General features: G+C 42.2%; 1 protein-coding gene across 2 annotated transcripts in view; it reads right to left on the reverse strand.

Moving 5' to 3' along the window:
* Nucleotides 1-16,695: 16,695 nt before the first annotated feature.
* PGR (progesterone receptor) overlaps nt 16,696-19,951 on the reverse strand; it is a 57,170-nt gene continuing 53,914 nt past the window's right edge. For both annotated transcript variants that reach the window (XM_026651608.1, XM_026651607.1), the window contains one exon: nt 16,696-17,412. In XM_026651608.1, coding sequence (XP_026507393.1) covers nt 17,257-17,412 — 156 coding nt within the window. In that variant the 3' untranslated portion in view covers nt 16,696-17,256. The remainder of the gene's footprint in view (nt 17,413-19,951) is intronic.

The raw sequence follows: 19,951 nt of genomic DNA on the forward strand, positions 1-19,951 counted from the left end.
TCACTTACACTGGGTGCACCGGCAATTCAAAGAACACCCGCAGTCCACCAAAGAAGTCTGTGAGAACCAAGAATGTCTGTCTATTCCCAATTTGTCCTTAGGGCACCAGGTGTGGCTCTCTGCCCAGAACCTTAAATCGAGGCACCCATCCACCAAACTAGACTACCAGTTCCTGGGTCAAGATTATAAATCCAGTGGCCTTGTGGTTACAGCTGCCTGAGTCCTTGAAGACCCACCCCATCTTTCACATCTCCCTTTTAAAGCTCCCAAGAATCCATACCCAAACCACTATAACACACCACTGCCGCCTATAACAGTCTGAGGACAGGAGGAATCCATTGAATCCTCAACTGTCGGCGAGCCTGCAATAGGCTGCCTGATTGGCTATGGTGCCTGATTGGTTGGAAGAGTCACCAGGACGCTCTTAAACCCAGCAGTAATTCAATGGATGCTCAAAGCATTTGCCCATGGCTGCAATAGCTTGCGCCTGCTTGTTTCCAGCTTCGCCCCTGCCTGGCCTCAATCCAGGTATACCAGTTCTGACCCTTGGCTTCTGCCATCTGACTTCACCTCTGACTTTTGGCTTTGGCATCTTGCCTCTGAATTTGATTCTGTCTAAGCTCCTATTTCTGGCTACAACTCCTAACCACTACGCTTGACTCCTGCTCTTACCATTGGGCCTGACTCCTGCTCCAACCACTAGGTCCTGGTCACATGACAGGAGCATGCTATGTCATCCCTCATGAATCTGAGGCATTCAGAAAAATGGATGCTGTCATGTGCAGGCTGCTTGAAGTAGCTACAAAAGGATTTGGCATATCACTTTATATGTCCAGTGTTGGGCCTAAAATGAGTCAATCGATTCATGAAGTAGATGCAGTTCAAAATGGCGGCACTCAAAAGAGTCACAGCTGCAATGGAGCAAGGCAAGTGTTTGGCCTTAGTGGGCCTTAAAGATGCTTACCTCCCTATTGCTGGTGTTCACTGTCATCCAGAAGCACCTGGGGTTTGTGGTGAACCGCTCTGACTTTAGGTACGCTGCCTGGCCAGTGCTCCCTATGTTTGTCTGAAGGCCTTGGTCATGGCAACCTTGGTGCTTCAGAAGAAGAAAATTCAGGAGTGTGGGGATCCAGGGAAGCCCAGTGTAGAGATTTAGCATGACCCTGGGTTTTTGACAATCCAGTTTGGGATATCTGTTGTGGCCGTCATGGGCGAGATTCACAAAAGGCACTTAAATGCCATGTTAGGTATCAGAATATCCCATAGCTCAGTGGCAAGGGCACTCAAATGAGGTGGCAGATCCCAGTTCAAATCCCTTCTCCCCCTAAGATAGAGGAGATTTGGATTGGAGGTCTCCCACATTCTAGATGAGAACACTAGTCTAAAAGTTATGAGGGTCTCCTCCTCTTCTTGCAAAAACGGCAAGGGCACCTAACACCATGAGAGGGTTTGCAGCTGAGAATCCAAAGCAGAGGGTGGGAACTCCTTGCAGCCTGAACTTAAGCATTTATCTTTAAGAGAGGGGTGGGACTTACCACCTCCTTCCCCCCGCTTGGCAGCTCCCATTGGCTAGCTGCTTAACGTTTTTTAAAGGCAGCTGCAGAAATTCCTGTTCACCACAATCCCACTCCATGCTGAATTAACAAACTTGTAATTTATTTAAATTAACACCAATGAGTGAACTCTGGTAGTGATTACTTGGAACTGCCCACTGTCCTTTTTAAGGCCCAGAAAGTCTTATTTCACATTCCAGTTCAAGCTTTCTTTTCATAAGCCATGGAGTTTGATGTCCTGCTAATCTGCTCTCATAGCCATCCTCTGGCAGCCTGGACCTCTATTATCCCTGATGGACCAATCGCTGGAGTCACCTTTCTTTGCAATTTCAGCAAGCCCATAACACGTCACCTCCAGCTGGCAAGCCTCCACACACACTCCACCAAGGGCTGCCACTTCTGAGGTACCAAAAAACAGACCATCTGGGATGACCCTTTGCCCCTAAAACTGGACAGCTGTCTGTGTGTGTACTGAGCACCCTTTCAGATTTCCTGGGACCACTACCGCAAAAAAAAAAAAAAACAACCTGGACAGGTGCCAACCCTACCTCTAGCAGGGTGATTTTCAAATGTACATACCAGAGTGGCTCCTAGCAACCCTCACAGCCCACTCAGATACTCCAGCTCCCACAGACCTCATAGCCAAAACAACATAAACGTACGCTAACATCCTCCACAGGGGAGCAGGCTGCAAAGTTCAGCTCCAAACTTCAGAAGCATTAATGGACGTTAGGCCCAATCCAAAAACCCAAGAGTTAGTCTCTTACAATTTAATATGGACATCACCCCACACTTATTTGAGATGAGGATGAAGGTGTTTGTGCTTCCAACTTGACTTGTTTGTTTGGGTTTATATATATATATATATTTATAAAGCTCTTCTGATATAAAATTAGGGTCAGTCACTGGTATTGAAATATATCTTTACATTTTTTAGCAGTGATGTAAAGTCCATTGTACTTACAGTAACAAGTTCAAATGCATAACTAACCTAGAGCAACAGCCTTTGTCAAAGATCATGGTGTGCTTTTTAATATAAACATGTGAGGTTTCATGGGAACAGTCAGTGACCTCCACAGCCAGTAAAGCAAGGAGTCTTTATTCACTTGAAAGTGCTCTGGTAATTGGTATATTCTTCTGCCAGCATAACTGAGAAGTTGATTAGCTAGATTTACTTAGCTGCAGTATATTTCACTTGCCATTACTGGCATGGATCTGGTGTGTCCTTATAAGGGATTAGAGTCCAGTCTAAGTGAGAAACATTAGCGATCTATTTATGATGTTGCTTCTGTTTCCTTCCTGCAATAAACAGTCTCATTTTGTCAGATCCAAATGGGAAAAAATTGCTTATCTTGGCTGTGGTTTGTTTCAAAAAGGGAATAGCAGTTCAGCAGATATGCCTCTCCTTGTGTCTGCCCTCAGAACTCCCAGCCATGCAGGGAGTTACACCTCAGAAGAATCAGTGTCATAACCCAGCTGCGACACTGCAAGAAAGACAGCACCAACATTCATCCCGTAGGGGAAACCAGACAACCAAAAAAGCCCTTGCCTCTATTCTAAAACTTTATGTGTTTTCAGGAGGCGAAGACAACTGCCCTCTTCCCCTCCCCCGCCCATGTGTGGGATCAGGGGAAACAAGCTGTTGCATGCGCCACTAGCATGATGGCTCTGGCTGGTAGGAATGTTATGTGCATCCGTTACTTAGGATATATTGGGAAAGGAGTTTGATGGGGATGGAAGGTCCCAGGGTGAGGGCACTATACAGTTAGATAAACAGCCAAACTTCTCGAGGTTTAGCCAAGCATGATGAGGCCCATGACTAAAGAATGCCTGTTTAAACCTGCTGGAGCCTGCTCACAATTCTCACTCCGGCGAAGATGGATGGGCAGGTCAAGCAGCAAACAACCGAAGGTTGGGGAATTGTTCCTGGAAAACTTTTTCAAATGCTGGCAACTGTGTACAGCAGTTATTTTTATACAGCAAGCAGTGCAATAAGGGGAAGTATGGTGCAGTGATTAGGGTACTGGCTTAGGCCACGGGAGACCTAGATTCAATTCCCTGCTGTCCCCTGGGCTTTCTGTGTGATCTTGAGAAAGTTATTTAGCCTCCCTGTGCCTTAGTCTCCTATCTGTAAAATGGGGATAATAGCACTTCCCTGCCTCTGAAAGGCATGATGAGGATACACACATTTCAACAGCTTGTGAAGGCTCTGACATCTACGGTAAAAAGCCCTATATAAGAAATAGGCATCATTATTATTATTAATCACAAGGTTCTGGCTTACCTGGTAACCATAGGGAGAATGGAGTGAGTGAGCTGTCATTGAAACATATCCATTTCACACAAACCACAATGAATAGGGAAGGTTAAGATGTGAAACCACTTCCTGTTTCAATCTCCTTCTTCTCACTGTTGTCCTGGCTCTGTGGCACTGGTTAATCTAACTTAGCCTGTAAGGTCTTTGGGCCAGGGACTTTTTGTACAGCATTTAGGACAACAGGGTCCTGGTCCAGAAGTGGGGCTCCTAGGCGCTGGCACAATACAAATAATACATCATAATCTTCATGGCCAGGTCCTCATCTTGTGTAAATTAGCTTTACTCCACTGGCTTCAGTGGAGCGACACTGATTTACACCAGTGGGCCTATGTTTTTAAGGCTTTGGAAACTGGTCAGTTCCTAGGTATTGTTTAGGACCCATTAGGTGTCACCCAGCTGGAAAAGGGAGAGGGTTTCTAGCTACAGAGCTGATTTACCGAGGGGACAGTGCAAACTGGCTCTGCCTTTCCTGGGGCAGGCAGTCCCTCTGCCCCTCCTAGCTTGGCCTCCCTCTATGCCTCACCTCTCCCTGCTGCCAATTCTTATTCACTCAGGGCCAGATCTAGCAGGGTGGAAGCAGCACAGAATGAGAGGGCAGGGTGGATCTGGCATAAAGTCCTGACTGCCTCCCAAGCAGGTGAAAAAGCAAAGTTGGCTCCAGTCTTTCAGTTCACAACCCCAGGGACATGTGCTCCTTGTCTTACAGTTCCCACATCACTTTCTTAGGCTCAGTAAATCCTACCATTTAAAAAATGACACCGGCACGGGGTGGTTTCTGCAGCTTTCACCACCCTATTCTGCACCTTGGTTTTAAAAAACATCTACCAACTCAAAGGCCTGTTCCACGTGCCATTTAACTTGAGCTGCAAACTGCTTGCATCTCTCTTTAGCAGTATAGGAGCTGAATAAGTGGACCCAGAACTACTGTCAGAAGATAGAGAACAATTCAGCAGGCAATAAATCTATCTGGTGGAACAATCAAATGCAAAATCTGCCTTTACAGAGCAGATTATGCCAATAACTTAAGCTACATCTTATAAAAGAGTAATGGAGCGACTACACGCTAATGCAAACAATTTGGCTGTATCTAGGGCCCATCCCTGACAAATATTAAGAATGAAAGGTCCAACACAGTAGTTACAACTTTTCTTCTAGTTCCCCCTTTTAAAAGTCTTTAGTTCTCTTTCCTCATGTTTGCTTAAGAAAAAAGAGAGATTTTTAAAAATAAATTCTCAAACATCTATTTAATATGAAGAATACAATAGCTGAATATTTTACTTCTATTGTTTTCTGATTGTATTTACCTACTTTTATGTACCTTTCAAAAAACCCAAAAGAAACAAACCAATAAATATTTAAAAGATCATTCTGCCTGCTGTGCAAGAACCCTCCTACGTACTTGACACCATGCACAAAAAGACATAGCACGTTGTATCTGCACTTCCTGTTGCTGGACAGTCCAGGATAGTTTCTAAGTAAAATGCATCTGAATGGTTTAAGTTTAGCATTTCACATAACCGTCCTAAAATGACAGGTTTTCTGCTTCAAGACCTAGCAGATAAAAGCAAGATAGCAGCACATGAGTGCAGATAACATTATACTGTAATGATGGAAAAGTGGGTCTGGAACAGGTGAAACATCTTAGCATCATGCTGCACAATCTCAGTCTCGTGTATTATGGGCACAATGTTAGCTAATTAATGAGGTTGTCTGTTGGAAGGCTTGCATGTAAATGCCATGCTAAAGTTTTACCCTATCCTCCTCATGCAGGTCTTAGTTTGGATTGTGGGGCCCTTTGCTTAGTCTGACTTAATATATCAGTTGATTATCACAAACGATTTGTTTTACACTAGCTAAACAATGGTGGTATGTGGATTTCACAGAAATGATCAGGTTTTGAGAGGAGGGTCAGCATTAAACTGTTGATAAACCCCCTCCATCATATTACAGTATTTAAATTCTCATTGGAGTTGCTTCCTGTTAATGAGGAAAAAAATGTATCCTGGCTGAATTCACTCTGAAGCCAAATGTCTGGGACACGTGGATTATTGAGTCAGCAGAAGGCACTCCAGTGAATATTGTTGCCCCTTTCAGCTTGAGCGGTTATTTAGCGAATACTCATGATCTGGCCAGGTTGTTTCCATTAGGAGGAGAAACTGAGGATACGAGTTGTGTACGTCTTTGATGCAATCCTGTTTATTTACAAAGAAGCTTCACAAAATCCCATTTCCCTGAACACAATCAACAGCAGGCAGTTTGCTTGTTCAGAAATCCAAGCCCTTTTCCAGCCAGTCCTGTGGCCCAAGGAGCTCTATCTCTTATCCCTCTCGGGGGCACCCCACCACCTGTTTCTTTTGCTTTCGCCTGCCTGGTTCCTGTCTGTTTCTGACACACACTTCCACCAGTCAATGTCCCAGTCCCTGCATTTGCAATGCGTCCCAGTGAAACTCCTCTTATTCTCCATGCATTCTTCCTCAGGCCTTTCCATCTGGCCCTTTGCCTTGGCTGGCTTCTATTGTTTCTGGTTCAACTATCCATAAAGGAGCTTAATTGCTCCTTACATTTAGCCTGAATGAAAGTCCTTCCCCTCTAAATCGGTCTGTGATTTCCCACAGATCGAAGAGATCCTTGCTGGCAGCCACCAACATCTTCCAGCACAAAAATCTGCTCTGCATCCTTTCTCCCCTGGATTCCACCTGGCTACTTTAAATTGCTTTGTTCTGATTGGCTGCTGTGCTCAGAACTCTGCATCCAGATATTATTTCTCATTATCCTTCCCCTCCTCCCAGTGCCTTGAGGAAGGCTTAGTCCCCCATCCAAATGCCTAAGGAAGTTTTCTTTCACAGCTGGGGTTGGAAGACAGGAAAATCGGAAGCTCAGGCAGTTATGATTGGTGTAAGGGAATGGGATGGTCTCACGTCAATAACCAATCATAGCAGAAGGATTTGCATAATTGCTTAGGTTATTATAGTAATATTTTCCATATATAAAGTGCAAAACACATATTCTCAGTGTGAAATGTAGGTTTAGATTGATGAAAGCAATATCAACAGGAAAGAAAATATGTAAATTCACCATGAGAGAAAGATTCACTCAATCAGTGCAGGGAATTGCACTCATATGTGTCTCTACTCTATTACAGACCTGGCAGCAATGGTGAGAACAAAGTGTTTGCCATCACTGTGTAGACAAACAAGGTTTGTGGCAATTTAAAGGTGCAGTGCACAGAAAATAAAGGGATAACAGAATCAAGTTATATATGCCACAATGCCAACATAAGCATAGAATAATTATACAGCTCCCTGTCTTGCGTTTGGTCAGTTTGTTGCCTTCTATTTCGATCTCCTCCCTTCTGTGTTTACAGATTTTTTTTAAAGTGATAGTTTCAGCCAAAAGATTTCATTTCTGCCACGTACTCCTGATTTCTGGAATTATCTGTCTTTATCAATGTGAGGGGACAATTATTATGTCAACTCCCCTAGATGATCACATGAACAGACATCTGCTTCATGCAAAAAGATAACAGTCAATTTCCATAGCAGCTTTCATGTTACACAGAATGAGGATTTCAATTATGTGGACTTTTATCAGCCATTGATTAAAACAGAGGCTTCAAACCCAATTGATTTAGCCTCTTCAACTCAAATCCTGGGTGTTAAATTGTTAACTCTCTTCACTCCCTCCCATCACTCCTTCTGCTAAAAAAATAATACGAATAATACCTTGCTCTTATATAGTGCTTTTCAACCAGCCATACAGATATTTTAGATATAGATAATAGTTATAAGATGATAGGGGTGTAAAGGCTGATTAAAATCAAGGTTTGCAAGCATCATGTATAAATAATAAGGGCATCAATCTCAAACCAGAGAAGTAGTATTGGGTGAGTAAATCCCTGGCAATCTGTGGAGAGGAAAACTACTCTCCCAAAGCACTGCTCCTGCCTGGATCCATGCGTAAATAACAGGGAGATCAGGGCCTTACATTGCAATGAACACTGAGTGTATAGGGTCAAATATTCTTTTCTGTCTTTTTTTTAATGTGCTAACAGTACGTCCTATTTTTATAAAAAAGTGAGTTTTGGCAAGAACCAAATGCCTTTTCCTGTAGTTTTATATTATAGAGACTGTTTTGTAATTAAGTTCACTTGTAAACACTGGTTAGCCCAATAATTTATGTTACATTCAAAGTGTTTAGACCACACACATGTAGTCTGATACTATCCCAAAATCTCAATTCACAAGCACATGGAAATGCAGAAACTAGACTGAAACATCATTTCCCAGCTTGTACTATCATGTAGAGCAGCAATTCTCAAACTTTAGCAACTGGAGGACCCCCATTTTGATTTAAAATTTTTCACAGACCCCCAACCCTCCTGCTCAACCCCAGGCCCCGCCCCCACTCCACCCCTTCTCCCAAGGCCCCACCCTTGCCCCACCTCTTCCCGCCCCTGCTCCATCCCTGCCCCTTTCCGCCGCCCTCCGCCAAGCACGCCCCATCCCCACTCCTCACCCTCCCTCCCAGCGCCTCCTGCATGCCGCTGAACAGCTGTTCCCCAGCGTGCAGGAGGCACTGGGCGGGAGGGGGAAGAGTTTATCAGGGGGCTGGTGACCCAGGACATGATTCCGCCCCCTCCTCCGAGCATGCACCCCCCTCGCTCATCTCCTCCTCATGCCTCTTGCATGCCAAGGAACAGCTTTTCCCTGGCATGTAGAAGGCACTTGGAGGGAAGGGAAGGAGTTGATCTGTGGGGCCTATGGACCCCTGGAGTACCCTCGCGGACTCTCAGGGGTCCACAGACCCCAGTTTGAGAAACACTGATGTAGAGAAAACACAGCTACTAGGGGCTGCATGTTAACATGCTCTTCTGAGATGAGTGCATGAGGCTAGATATGTATTTTTTAACCTTAACTCTGACACTCAGTATAGATGAGTGTAACAGGCCTGCAGTGTTTGCCTAAACCTCCTCGTAGCAGGTTTTGATCCTGCTGGAAAAAAGTTAAGTGGGTGCTGCTGACTCACTGAGGTAGGTGATTCATTAAGAAGAAAGGTGGGCATGGCTGTCTGGAGAGAGAGGCTCTAGGCCAGGGGTTGGCAGCCTTCAGCATGTGGCCCATCAGGGTAATCTGCTGGCGGGCCCTGAGACATTTTGTTTACGTTGACCGTCCACTGGCATGCCCTGTCCCTGTCCCTCTCCCCCTGCAGCTCCCAGTGGCCGCGGTTCGCTGTTCCTGGCCAGTGGGAGCTGTAGGAAGTGGCGGCCAGCCTGTCCCACAAGCCTGACTATTTTGCATTTCATGTCTTCAACTTCTAACTAAATTCTGGGTTGGTAAAAAAAATTCTACAATTTGATAGTGAGCAGATTTTATTAAAATCACTACCAGCATGTCATATTACTGGGTTTGCCCTAAACCCGTGAACCCAAATCAGCCAAAATTATGTTTGACTTCCAGTCTATCAACACTTATGCAAGCTCTGAACCAAAGAAAAACACTGTCTACCATAGTAGGGAATGGATTTCTTCAGTCAGGAAGCTATGCATATTACCCACTGTACTGCATCTGACAAAGTCAATCAAGTTGAAATTAGACACCATGGCTGCAGACCCATAGAAGCACTGCTCCACAGTCCCAGAAGCTAGTACTTTTTATGAAGAATGATGTTAGTGGTCACACATTGATGTTCAGTGACTTCACAATACTATGTAGCTTCACTTTGCCTTCCAATTCTGTTGTAATCCGGGTTTTAAATACCTCTAGTATTCCTGCAAGTTAAGCACATCTCCAATTTATTGGACATGACACAATATTAGCTAGGCAACAACTTTTACAAAAATACTTGAATGCTAGTTCAGACTTACAAATATATAGACATCGGTTCTCTTCACTGGAAAATACAGAAATCTTAAACAAGTCTTAGATCAGCATTTTTATAAAAATAACAGGAACAGAGTGGAAATTTGTGACCATCACTTACACTCCTGATTGGTCAATACATAGAAATATTAACACCGGTCCAAACGTTGTTTCAAATACAGTATAAATATTTAGCACGTCTGTAGTGTTTTCCACCAAAGATCTCAAAGCCCTTACTAAGTGCTAGTGCATTGAGCCTTCTAACAATATTGTGAGACAGGGAAGGATTATTATCTTCATTTTACAGAACTGAAAATGAGAAACAATGTTTAAATGACATGGAGAACAGGAATAAATAGAATATTTCATTACTCCTAAGCCTGTGCTTTAACTACTAGATTGTGCTTCTTCTCTTAGACGTGATTTTTTCTTATTATGTACAAAGAAATTGAGGCCATTTCAAAAGTAAAGTCTTCCTATATATACTAGAAAATGTTGTAATGTATTCAGAATTTCCTTGACGCTCCTTTTTTAAAGGGCTAGAGTCTCATTACCTTACCCAGAGTGACTAGTTACTTCATGAACAGTCCAATAGATGTCAATGTGTCACGTGCTGTTCAGTCTGAGAAAAGGTATCAGAATCTGGCTCCAAGTACAATTAGAATTGAACAGGAGTGAGTCTCTTTTCCTGTCCCTGCAAATCACGTGTAGCTGTTGGCTGCACCAGTGTAAAACTGGAGTGAAAGGAAGAGCAGGCGCTATAATTTTAAGCAGTAAATTGAGAGTTAAGATGGGATTTTAAAAGGAACCCGGGTGTGTGTGTGTGGGTGTGGGTGTGGGTGTGGGTGGGGGGGAAGGGGGCGCGCGTGCTTCACGGGGGTAAGGGTTAGGTATAAAACTCCCATTGAAATTCATAGTCCTAAAGCCTTTTTGCCCCTTAAACAGTATCTTGGTAAATACTATGTTTTACAAGGGGAGATTATTTGAACCTCTCCTTGTTGACTGGTGACATCATGATAGAAGGCAGTGTAACTGTGTAGTGCTACAGTATTCCATGCACATGGCGCTTTTAATCGGGGTGAGAGTTTCAAAGATCCTCATTATACCCTAATAAATGACATTTTAAAATGTGCTGTCATAGCCAAATTAAAATACACAGTTCTATAAAACAAAATGTTTCTCTGTTTTATAATTAGAAATTTTGCAAATATGTGGAAAAACACTATAGGCCCTACTCTTTCCCTTAACAAAGTCAATGGCAAAGCTCCCATTGAGTTCAATGGCAAAACTCCAGCTTTGGGTCTCTCCCCCATAGTTTTAACAGCAGCATCAAGACTGTAATGTAATAATCATTTTTGTTAACATCCGTCTGTCACTGGATCTTCACTTCCCATTTTGAAAGATTAAAGTTGTGATCCCCACTATATGTGAGGTACAGATGAAATCTCATCATACGATTGAAAGTGCAATTGAAACATAACATTGCAAAAGTAAAATGAATGATGATGGTGAGATCCTGTACCAGGCACTTACTCCTACATATGAAGAGAAGACATCTGAGCTATACCCAATTTAATTTTATCCTGGCTGGCAAAATAAATTGCCATCTAAAACTGTTTGTATTGCAAAAGGGGACCGTCTATTGTATCTACATCGCTGCATCAAGAATGCGTGTGTGAGAGAGATTTTAAATTAAAAAGAAGTAAATATTTCAATTAGGCATGCTTTGTGTTCCTCATCTGTCAGAACAAGTACTGCATGAAATACTATTACTCATAATGAAGGCTTTAACCTTACCTTTGGATACCTTAGTAACAGCTGCAATCGAGAACATTTTTAAATAGATTTGTTCGTTTAGACCAGCTTAGATTTATGGCTTCTGAAGATTTTTATGAAGATTTAAAAGCAAACCAAAACAGTATGATGGCACTTTTTTGAGTTAGAATTCCTTGTGAGAATTAAACACTCAATTGACCACATTTAGGAAAGTTACAATTATAAAACTAAGGGCTTTACAAAAACTCATGTCACAAATATCCTTTGAAATGGTGACAATTTAGTAACCTGGGATTTAAAGTCTTTGGTTTCTAATGAATCAACTATTTAAAAGCCAAATATGTCCATATTCACAAGCTATCCTGCACACAGGCCCCAATCCCACAAGGGAATGTGTGGGCATGCCCATTTGTCTGTTTGGAGCCTCATTTAATTCAGTGAGGTGCTATGCAGCCATAAGGGTCTTGCCAGGATTAGAGCCATAGCAAATCAGGGTTATGCATGTGCTGTACTAGATCAGTGGCCTTAATTCCGAGTGGATAGGTCCCTTCTTAGTGTTGATCTAATGCTTGAAATCTGTTACTCTACCTCTACCTTTTTCTTCTATGTAGCTGTCTAAGCACTTTGACAATTCATACTTTGCCTCTGTATGCTACTCATTTCAGCCTACTGAGTCAATAACACTGCAAAATAAGCCAGTTACATTCAAAACATATTAATCAGACCAACTGGACTGTCATGGAAATAATAAGCTTTTTTAACAATCTTTAAATATTTCTCTCCTCCCCCCTTTATCTTTGAAGGGGAAAAAATTAAATTAAAAGCAAACCCTCTGTTCAGCACTCAGGTCACTGTGACACAAAGCAGCACAAACCAGTAAATCTAATAAGGCTGACAATCTAGGCTTGGTCTGCCAGTATATCCACAGGCTTCTGAGCCATGCAAAATTGGGAAGGCTTTGGATATTGGCTCTGCGGCAGCAGACTGACTTATCCAGAGGAAAGAAAGGTCAGCCTTCTGCCCAAGGGCTAAGGGGGAAGAAGAATCGCTGTTGTTCAGAGCTGTTATGGTGTGTAGAGGAAGGAGAGTTAATGTAAGCGAGCTTCCTGCAGTCTCCAGTTCTGGGGCTGTGTTAAATTGTGGGAGTCACTCTTTTGCAACACTGGGGAGTAGATGGATCTGGCTCAATCTAATGGCCAGAGATATGTATTTATTTATGTCTCTGGCACCTATCCCAACTGTATTACCAGCAGACGTTACAACACACACCTACAAGCGTAAAGCTTTCACTACACTAATTCAGCACACTTGGAGACAGATTTTCAGCTGCGGTAAATGGATGCTGGTCCATTTGTTTTCATGTACCATTTTACCCCAGCAAATGATCTGTACCCACAAACCTCCAATTACTCTAATAATCTCTCTCCCTTCCCTCCCCCCCACACAAAAAAAAGCTGTCATGCCAGTGCTTACATCTCCAGTGATGCCTTCCTAGGGTCTATAATGCCTCTGCCACCAAACTCACCCCTTTCCCCAAAAGCTGTGAATGCACCACCCCAGCCACACAGGATACAGTACCTAGCAGAGGGCCTCATGCCCCCCACTCTCAGTCACTGTTGCTCCCTGGGGCAGTAGGGGATTCACTACTGACAGTATTTGTTTCCTGCCACTGGTTTATATCCTCATCTGAGTAATTTCTATGCTTTCAGATTAGGACACATGAGAGCCACTAAACACTCAAGAGTTCTTAGCAGACCTTTTGATGCCACAAATCCTCCATCTGGTGCAAGGTTTCTAGATTAATTTCAAGTTGAAAACCATGAAGTTAAGTTGCTGAGCCTTGTCCCACCACCTGCAGCGTGGATCCTGGCCCAACAAAGTTCTTTTTGGGATGTAGAGAGGTTATCTGTTTTATCCAACTGTATTAACTAATCACTGTGACAGGTTTGTTTCCACAATTTAAAGCAAGTGATAAAGAAGCCTCAATTAAAGAAGACTTTGTTCCATCTTCTGCTATTTAAAATTACAGGCTCAGTTCTTAACTACTCTTTTTAGACATGGAACTAGAAAATGTGCTTGCAATACAGCTCCAGGAACAGCTGAAGAGCAAAAAATATCCAGGCTTGAGTTTATGATGTCAGACCAGCAGACCTGATCCAAAGCCCATTGAAATGACAACCATTGACTTGAATGGGCTCTCGACAAAGCCCAGATACAGCACAGACTATACTTTCCTGGGTCATAGTCGCTAACAAGAAATAGGTCAGGTCTATGCTCGGTCTGTCTGGGGTCTTCTTGACCTTCTTGGATGATTATGAGAACTAAACAGGTTCAGGTTATATGTAACAGAGTGGGCTAATTGGTGACAGTGGGAAGTTGCTTAGTTTCTCTCTTTAACACTTTGTTACAGCCTTCCAGTTGCAAACATAACTGCTTCTGCCAGGCCCAAGCAGTTTAATTTGCAAATCAATCATTTGTATAAAATATATACACACCCAGGCATGGCTGCTCTCAACAAAAGGTGAAAAACTGCAGTAATGCTAAACTGACCCTGGAAGGTGGTTTTTCTTTTGGTTTTGTTTTTTTAAAGAAGATCAGTCTGAAGCTGCAGAGGATAATACTGAAAGCCTCGGGCACAGAAAACATAAAGCAGATAGAACTGAAGAACATGCAAATGAATATGAGAGACTTGGACCTAAACCCACTTTCCCAAATTTGCAGAAAACTAAGTAATCATTGGTATTATGATAGAAAGAGGAAAAGATTTGTGTAATTTGCAGAAAGAATCAGAAAGTTCATTAGTACAGTCCCTTCATAAGTGGGCAAGACTTTTAAAATGTATCTTGTCCATGTATGAGATTGCTCTACTGCTCATAGACTGCCACACTTTGCCCATAAGACTCTCCAATTACTAGACTGTGCTGTAAAATTCAGCATGAGGAGATCCAGAATTGCGAGACCTCATTTAAATACCACTTACACAATCATTAAACAAGACAGTTTTAGCGATATTTGCAGCTTGCAGGTCACTCAAAAATGACCTTAATCTTAACCATCCATGCAATGAAAAACTTTATATAGACAACTGCAAAGTCTCAGAAAATCCTACAGAAAGCTACGTTTATTAGTGTGCTTGCTGCTGGATTCCTGGACAGGTCTGTAGCTGATCAAGAGTTGCTGCACATTAGATCTGTCCACTATGGAAAAACCTGTGTTCTGTTTTCTGACACAATACAGTTGGAATCAAAGACAGATGATGGTTTCAAACTAGGGAATAAAACAGCTTTAGGATTTACATGGGGATCAGGGCAGGAAAAGCTCAAAGCTGTTTTGTCTAAATGTAGATGATGCAGCACTGAACACAGGATTTTCAAATGGTATGAAGGCCAAATTTAGACAGACTTGTCAGGTGGCTGTACACTGCAAAATATACAACGGCGAGCATGCTGTTATGGATACTCTTTTCTGAGATCTAGAGCTTAAAACATTTTTTAGTTTGGAAAACTTTCTTTTGGAATTTACTATTTATTCCGAAAAGATGATGGCAGCTTAAGCTCTTGCTGATGATAGCTTTGAGGCAAGTGTGAACTATTTTGGAGGTACCTACCACATAAGGTGGGTTATCACAGCACTGAAGGCAGCACTAAAAATGATCATTAAACTGGTACTCACTTGGAACATATTGCAGAAACGGAGTCAGAGATTTATGTAGCCTGAATTTAGAGGTATTCTTAAGGAGATCATATTCACTGTTCCATATTCCAAATTCAATGGTGGGATGGTTAGGATGATTTTCTGGCATGGCAGAATAGGTTACTGACAGTGAATAGTGTATTTAGTGAATGATAAATCTTACCATACTGTTTTCAAGACCCCCAGCAATGGTCACCTTCCCAGAGAGCTTGCAGAAATGGTATTATTATGCAATGGATTAGTGAGCAAGTGGAAGAAAGCATGTAGCCTGGGTACAAATTTAACTAGTGAATGCAAATACTACTAACAAAAAAATCCACCACTACTCTAATAATGCAAAAACAAAGAACTCTTGCAGCTTAAACCTATAATTTATTAAAATATAAATGCTATGAGGATCAGACTTAAAGTCAGGCTGTGGTGGAAAAAAATCAAAATCACTTGTCCATAGACAGTCAAAATTTCAAATCTGGTCATTCAAAAAGAAAGTGACATTGTCCCAGCTTATCTTGGGGCATTTCTCTGCACCCTGCTTGTTCTGTTTTTGTAACTATTTGGCTAGGTTTTTTTCATCTTTATTCTCATTTTTAGTGTAGCTTGCTCTCATGCACTTCTTGGAGGCACCAGCCCATCCGCATGCCAACCCCTGGAGAAGGTATTTCTGGGAATTTTGGAGCAACAGGACATGGCTTCCAAGGGCAGATAAAATCACTAATGCTTTTAATGATTTTGTAGCCTAATAGTTGGCTATTGTTTCCCTTGAGCTATTCCTATGTTGTTTGAACCTAACTGAAGTAAGCATGTGAGGTGTTTCATATCCATGTAAAAAAAAAAAATCACAGCAATTCTTCAGTAAAACATTTCACTCCCATTATAAAAATTATGACATTCTCTTTGATCATATAAGGGTACTTTACTTGTACTCACAGCCACATTACCCTCCTTTACAATTATTCCAGTTATAATCACTTGTCTCTGTAAACCTCACAAAGGTCCACTGAATGGCATTATAATGAGACTGGTGTGTATCAAAGCTTCGGTAATCATGCTTTCCATTTCTTTTTGTATTTGATCTCTCTATAATTTGATTTTATTGGGTGTTTCAGTTATCCAGTAGCACATTATGATCACCAAAGGCTGTAGTCATTAAACATTACTGAATGTTAAAGAGAGACACGTAACTAAAATATATTTAAAGCGTCTAAAAGATACAGTAGGGGCTATATCAATTAAATTTCAAATTTGTAAGTTTAAAATGAGAGTTAAGTGGTTTAGCTTTACTGATAAGTATCATATTCTTAAGGAGAAACAGTAATAACAGCAGTATGTGTGTGTGTATATTCTACTGTATACACTGGTTTCAGTGGGAGGCAAACACTGGCATTTCCTTAATCCTTCCAATCTTTGCAGAGAATTGCTTTAGTTTTACTTTGGTATGGACACACACATACACACACTCACACAAAATGTACATTTTGTTGCCACTATGCTAACTACTTGTGAAGATACTGTACCACTAAACCTGGATACTGTATTTTGAAATGCTACTTCAGAGAGGCAGGTTAGTAAGTAAAAGGGGAAATTTCCATAAGTAAATGTGGCTAATGTACATTTTAATTTATTCAGACCTTTAATATTTATACATATGGACACCCACCCACCCACCCAATGTACTAGAGTAAAAGTTTACTCCATGTCATAGCACAAGTTTTCAAAGGAATAATATGAAAGAAAAAATGTACAAGATAACTGTTCTTAGACAACTAAAGATTCCGTTTGTTAAGTATTGTTCTTGTGAATTCCTAAGAAGCAACTTATTCTGGCTTACAAAACTTTTCTTCTGACAAACATCAGTTGTGATTTTAACAGTAAAATAAATCAGGAGCGCACAATATGGACATCAAACTTACACAGTAAGGTGGTAGGTATGGTAAATAGAACAAATATCCTAAAGTCCTGACACTGCAAAATACTGACCAAAATAAACCGCAAAATCCTGATCAAAATAAACAAACAAAAAAGGCACAAAAATTGTCTCTTCAGTAAGAGAAAAGACATTTCACTTTTTGTGAAAGAGGAGAGGTTTCACCATCCCTGCCAGAATCTTGGGTAGCTGGGCAGCAATCACTTCTGACATCATTTCCGGGAATTCGACACTCAGTGCCCGGGACTGGAGAAATGTGTTCAGACAGAACAGGTGGAGTTGTTTCACTAGCTGGTTTTAATGAAATACAAACATGTGAGAATTTAGACGACTAATAATACATTATACGTTTATCTAAACATGACCAATGATTGTTTATTTTAAATATGTCATTCAATCAATGTCATTTTACATATGTCTATCACCCATGAAATTATACTGTGCACAGTCTTGCCTTGCAAGCCAAAAAGTCTTTTCACTTCAGAAGTCATGAACATATCTCAATGAACACTTCAGTGTATAAAAAATGGGGTAACACTAACCCCATTGGAAAATATCCCCAGCTTCATTCAATGAACAGGACAGACAGTCCTCATTTAATATTTTTTTATCCTCATTGTGCAAGATGTGGTCCCATGACTTATTCACTGCACACTACTCAACCCTGCTCTGAAAACAGAATGATTAAATTCCTCATGGGCTTTTCTATAGTGCTCTCCATTATAGTATCTGAAAACTTCACTAATATCAATTTATCCTCACAAAACCCCTGCGAGGTGAGAATGTGATATTATTCCCCAGTTTACAGAACAGAGGCACAGAGATGAAGGCCAAAAGTGCCCACTAATTTTGAGTGCCCTATTTGAGGGACCCAGAACCTGATTTTTCAAATGCTACAACTCAGCATTGCAAAGTGTTCAATGCACAGCTCCCATTGACTTCAGTTTCAGCTGTGAGTGCTCAGCACTTCTGCAAATCATATCCCAAGGTAGAAAATGAGGAACACAGAATTAGTGACCACCTGTGTAAAGTCTGGCTTAAGCGACTTGCCCAGCATCACAAAGACACTCTGTGACAGAGGCAGGAATAAACTCCAGTTCTCCAGGGCATCATTCAACTTTCTTACTCATAAAACCACCCTTTCTTTACTTGCAAACCCCTGCCTCTCTAATTGCACACCTTCAAACTACTGCTAACCCCAGGCCAATGGGGGCTATGGGAAGTGGTGCGGGCCGAGGCCTGTGCTGACCACCGCTTTCCACAGCCCCCATTGGCCTGGAACGGTGAACTGCAGCCAGTGGGAGCTGTGATCGGCCGAACCTGCGGATGCTGCAGGTAAACAAACCGTCCCAGACTGCCAGTGGATTTCCCTGACAGGCTGCGTGCCAAAGGTTGCCGATCCCTAATCTAAACAAATACTTTGCCTCAGTTTTTAATGAGGCTAATGAAGAGCCTAGGGGTAGTGGCAAGGTGGCTAATGGCAATGACGATACGGAGGTAGAAATTATCATATCTGAGGTGGAAGTCAAACTCAAACAGCTTAATGGGGCTAAATCAGGGGGCCCGGATAATCTCCAGCCAAGAATATTAAAGGAACTGCCACATGAAATTGCAAACCCAATAGCAAGGATTTTTAATGAATCTGTAAACTTGGGGGGTCAGACCCTATGACTGGAGAATTGCTAATATAGTTCCTATTTTTAAGAAAGGGGGGGAAAGTGATCCAGGAAACTACAGGCCTGTTAGTTTGACCTCAATTGTATGCAAGGTCTTGGAACAAATTTTGAAAGAGAAAGTAGTTCAGGACACAGAGGTGAACGGTAACTGGGATAAAATACAACATGGTTTTACAAAAGGTAGATCATGCCAGACCAACCTGATTTCCTTCTTTAAATGATAAATGATTTTTTAGACAAAGGAAACACAGTAGATCTAATCTACCTAGATTTCAGTAAGACACTTGATACAGTTACACATGGGAAATTATTAGTTACATTGGAGAAGTTGGGGATCAATATGAGAACTGAAAAATGTTTAAGGGATTGGTTAACAGGGCGATTACAATGGGTCATACTGAAAGGTGAACAGACAGGCTGGAGGGAGGTTGCTAGTGGAATTCCTCAGGGATTGGTCTTGGGATCAATTTTCTTTAACATTTTTATTACTGACCCTGGTACAAAAAGTGAGATTGTGCTAATAAAATGTACTGATGACACAAAGTCTTTCCCCTCCCCCTCCACTAGTTCCCAGTCTTAATCTTCCTCCCCAGGCTCCTCATTCAATCTCAGTCATCCCACCCATCCTCTCCCTGGCTCTTTATCCCAGTCTCCCTGACAAGCCAGTCCCACTTTTCCCCCTCCAACTCCTTGTCAACTGTTTCTCCTGCCCCCAGACCTCTATCCCCCTTCCACTGGGGCTAGTCCCAGTCTCCTTGTCCTGCCAATTCTAATAGTCTACCAGTTCCTTGTCTGATCACAGTTTCCCCCATCATTTAACTGCTTCCCAGTCCCTCATGTCCCTCCTGTTTTCCTCACTGGCTCCCAGTCCCAGTCTTCTCGCTTCCCCCAACCTCAGTCTCCTTGCCCAGCTAGTCCCAGCCTCCCATTGCACCCTTCCCTTTCTCAGCCCCAGCCTGCCCTCTCCCTGGCTTGGAACAAGGAGCTTGAGAGGTGGAGACTGGGACTGAAGGCTGCCTGGGGAGGAAAAAGGAAACTGTGACTAAGAGTTTGGTTTGGAGCTGGGGGACAGGGAATGTGGGTCAGGACGAGAACTAGTTTGGACAAGGAGCTGGGGGTGGGACTAAAGGAGGCTAGGCAATGAGACTGGGAAC

The sequence above is a fragment of the Terrapene carolina genome, unplaced genomic scaffold, assembly GCF_002925995.2.
Source record: "Terrapene carolina triunguis isolate 2854851 unplaced genomic scaffold, T_m_triunguis-2.0 Scaffold97, whole genome shotgun sequence".
Classification (NCBI taxonomy): domain Eukaryota; kingdom Metazoa; phylum Chordata; order Testudines; family Emydidae; genus Terrapene; species Terrapene triunguis.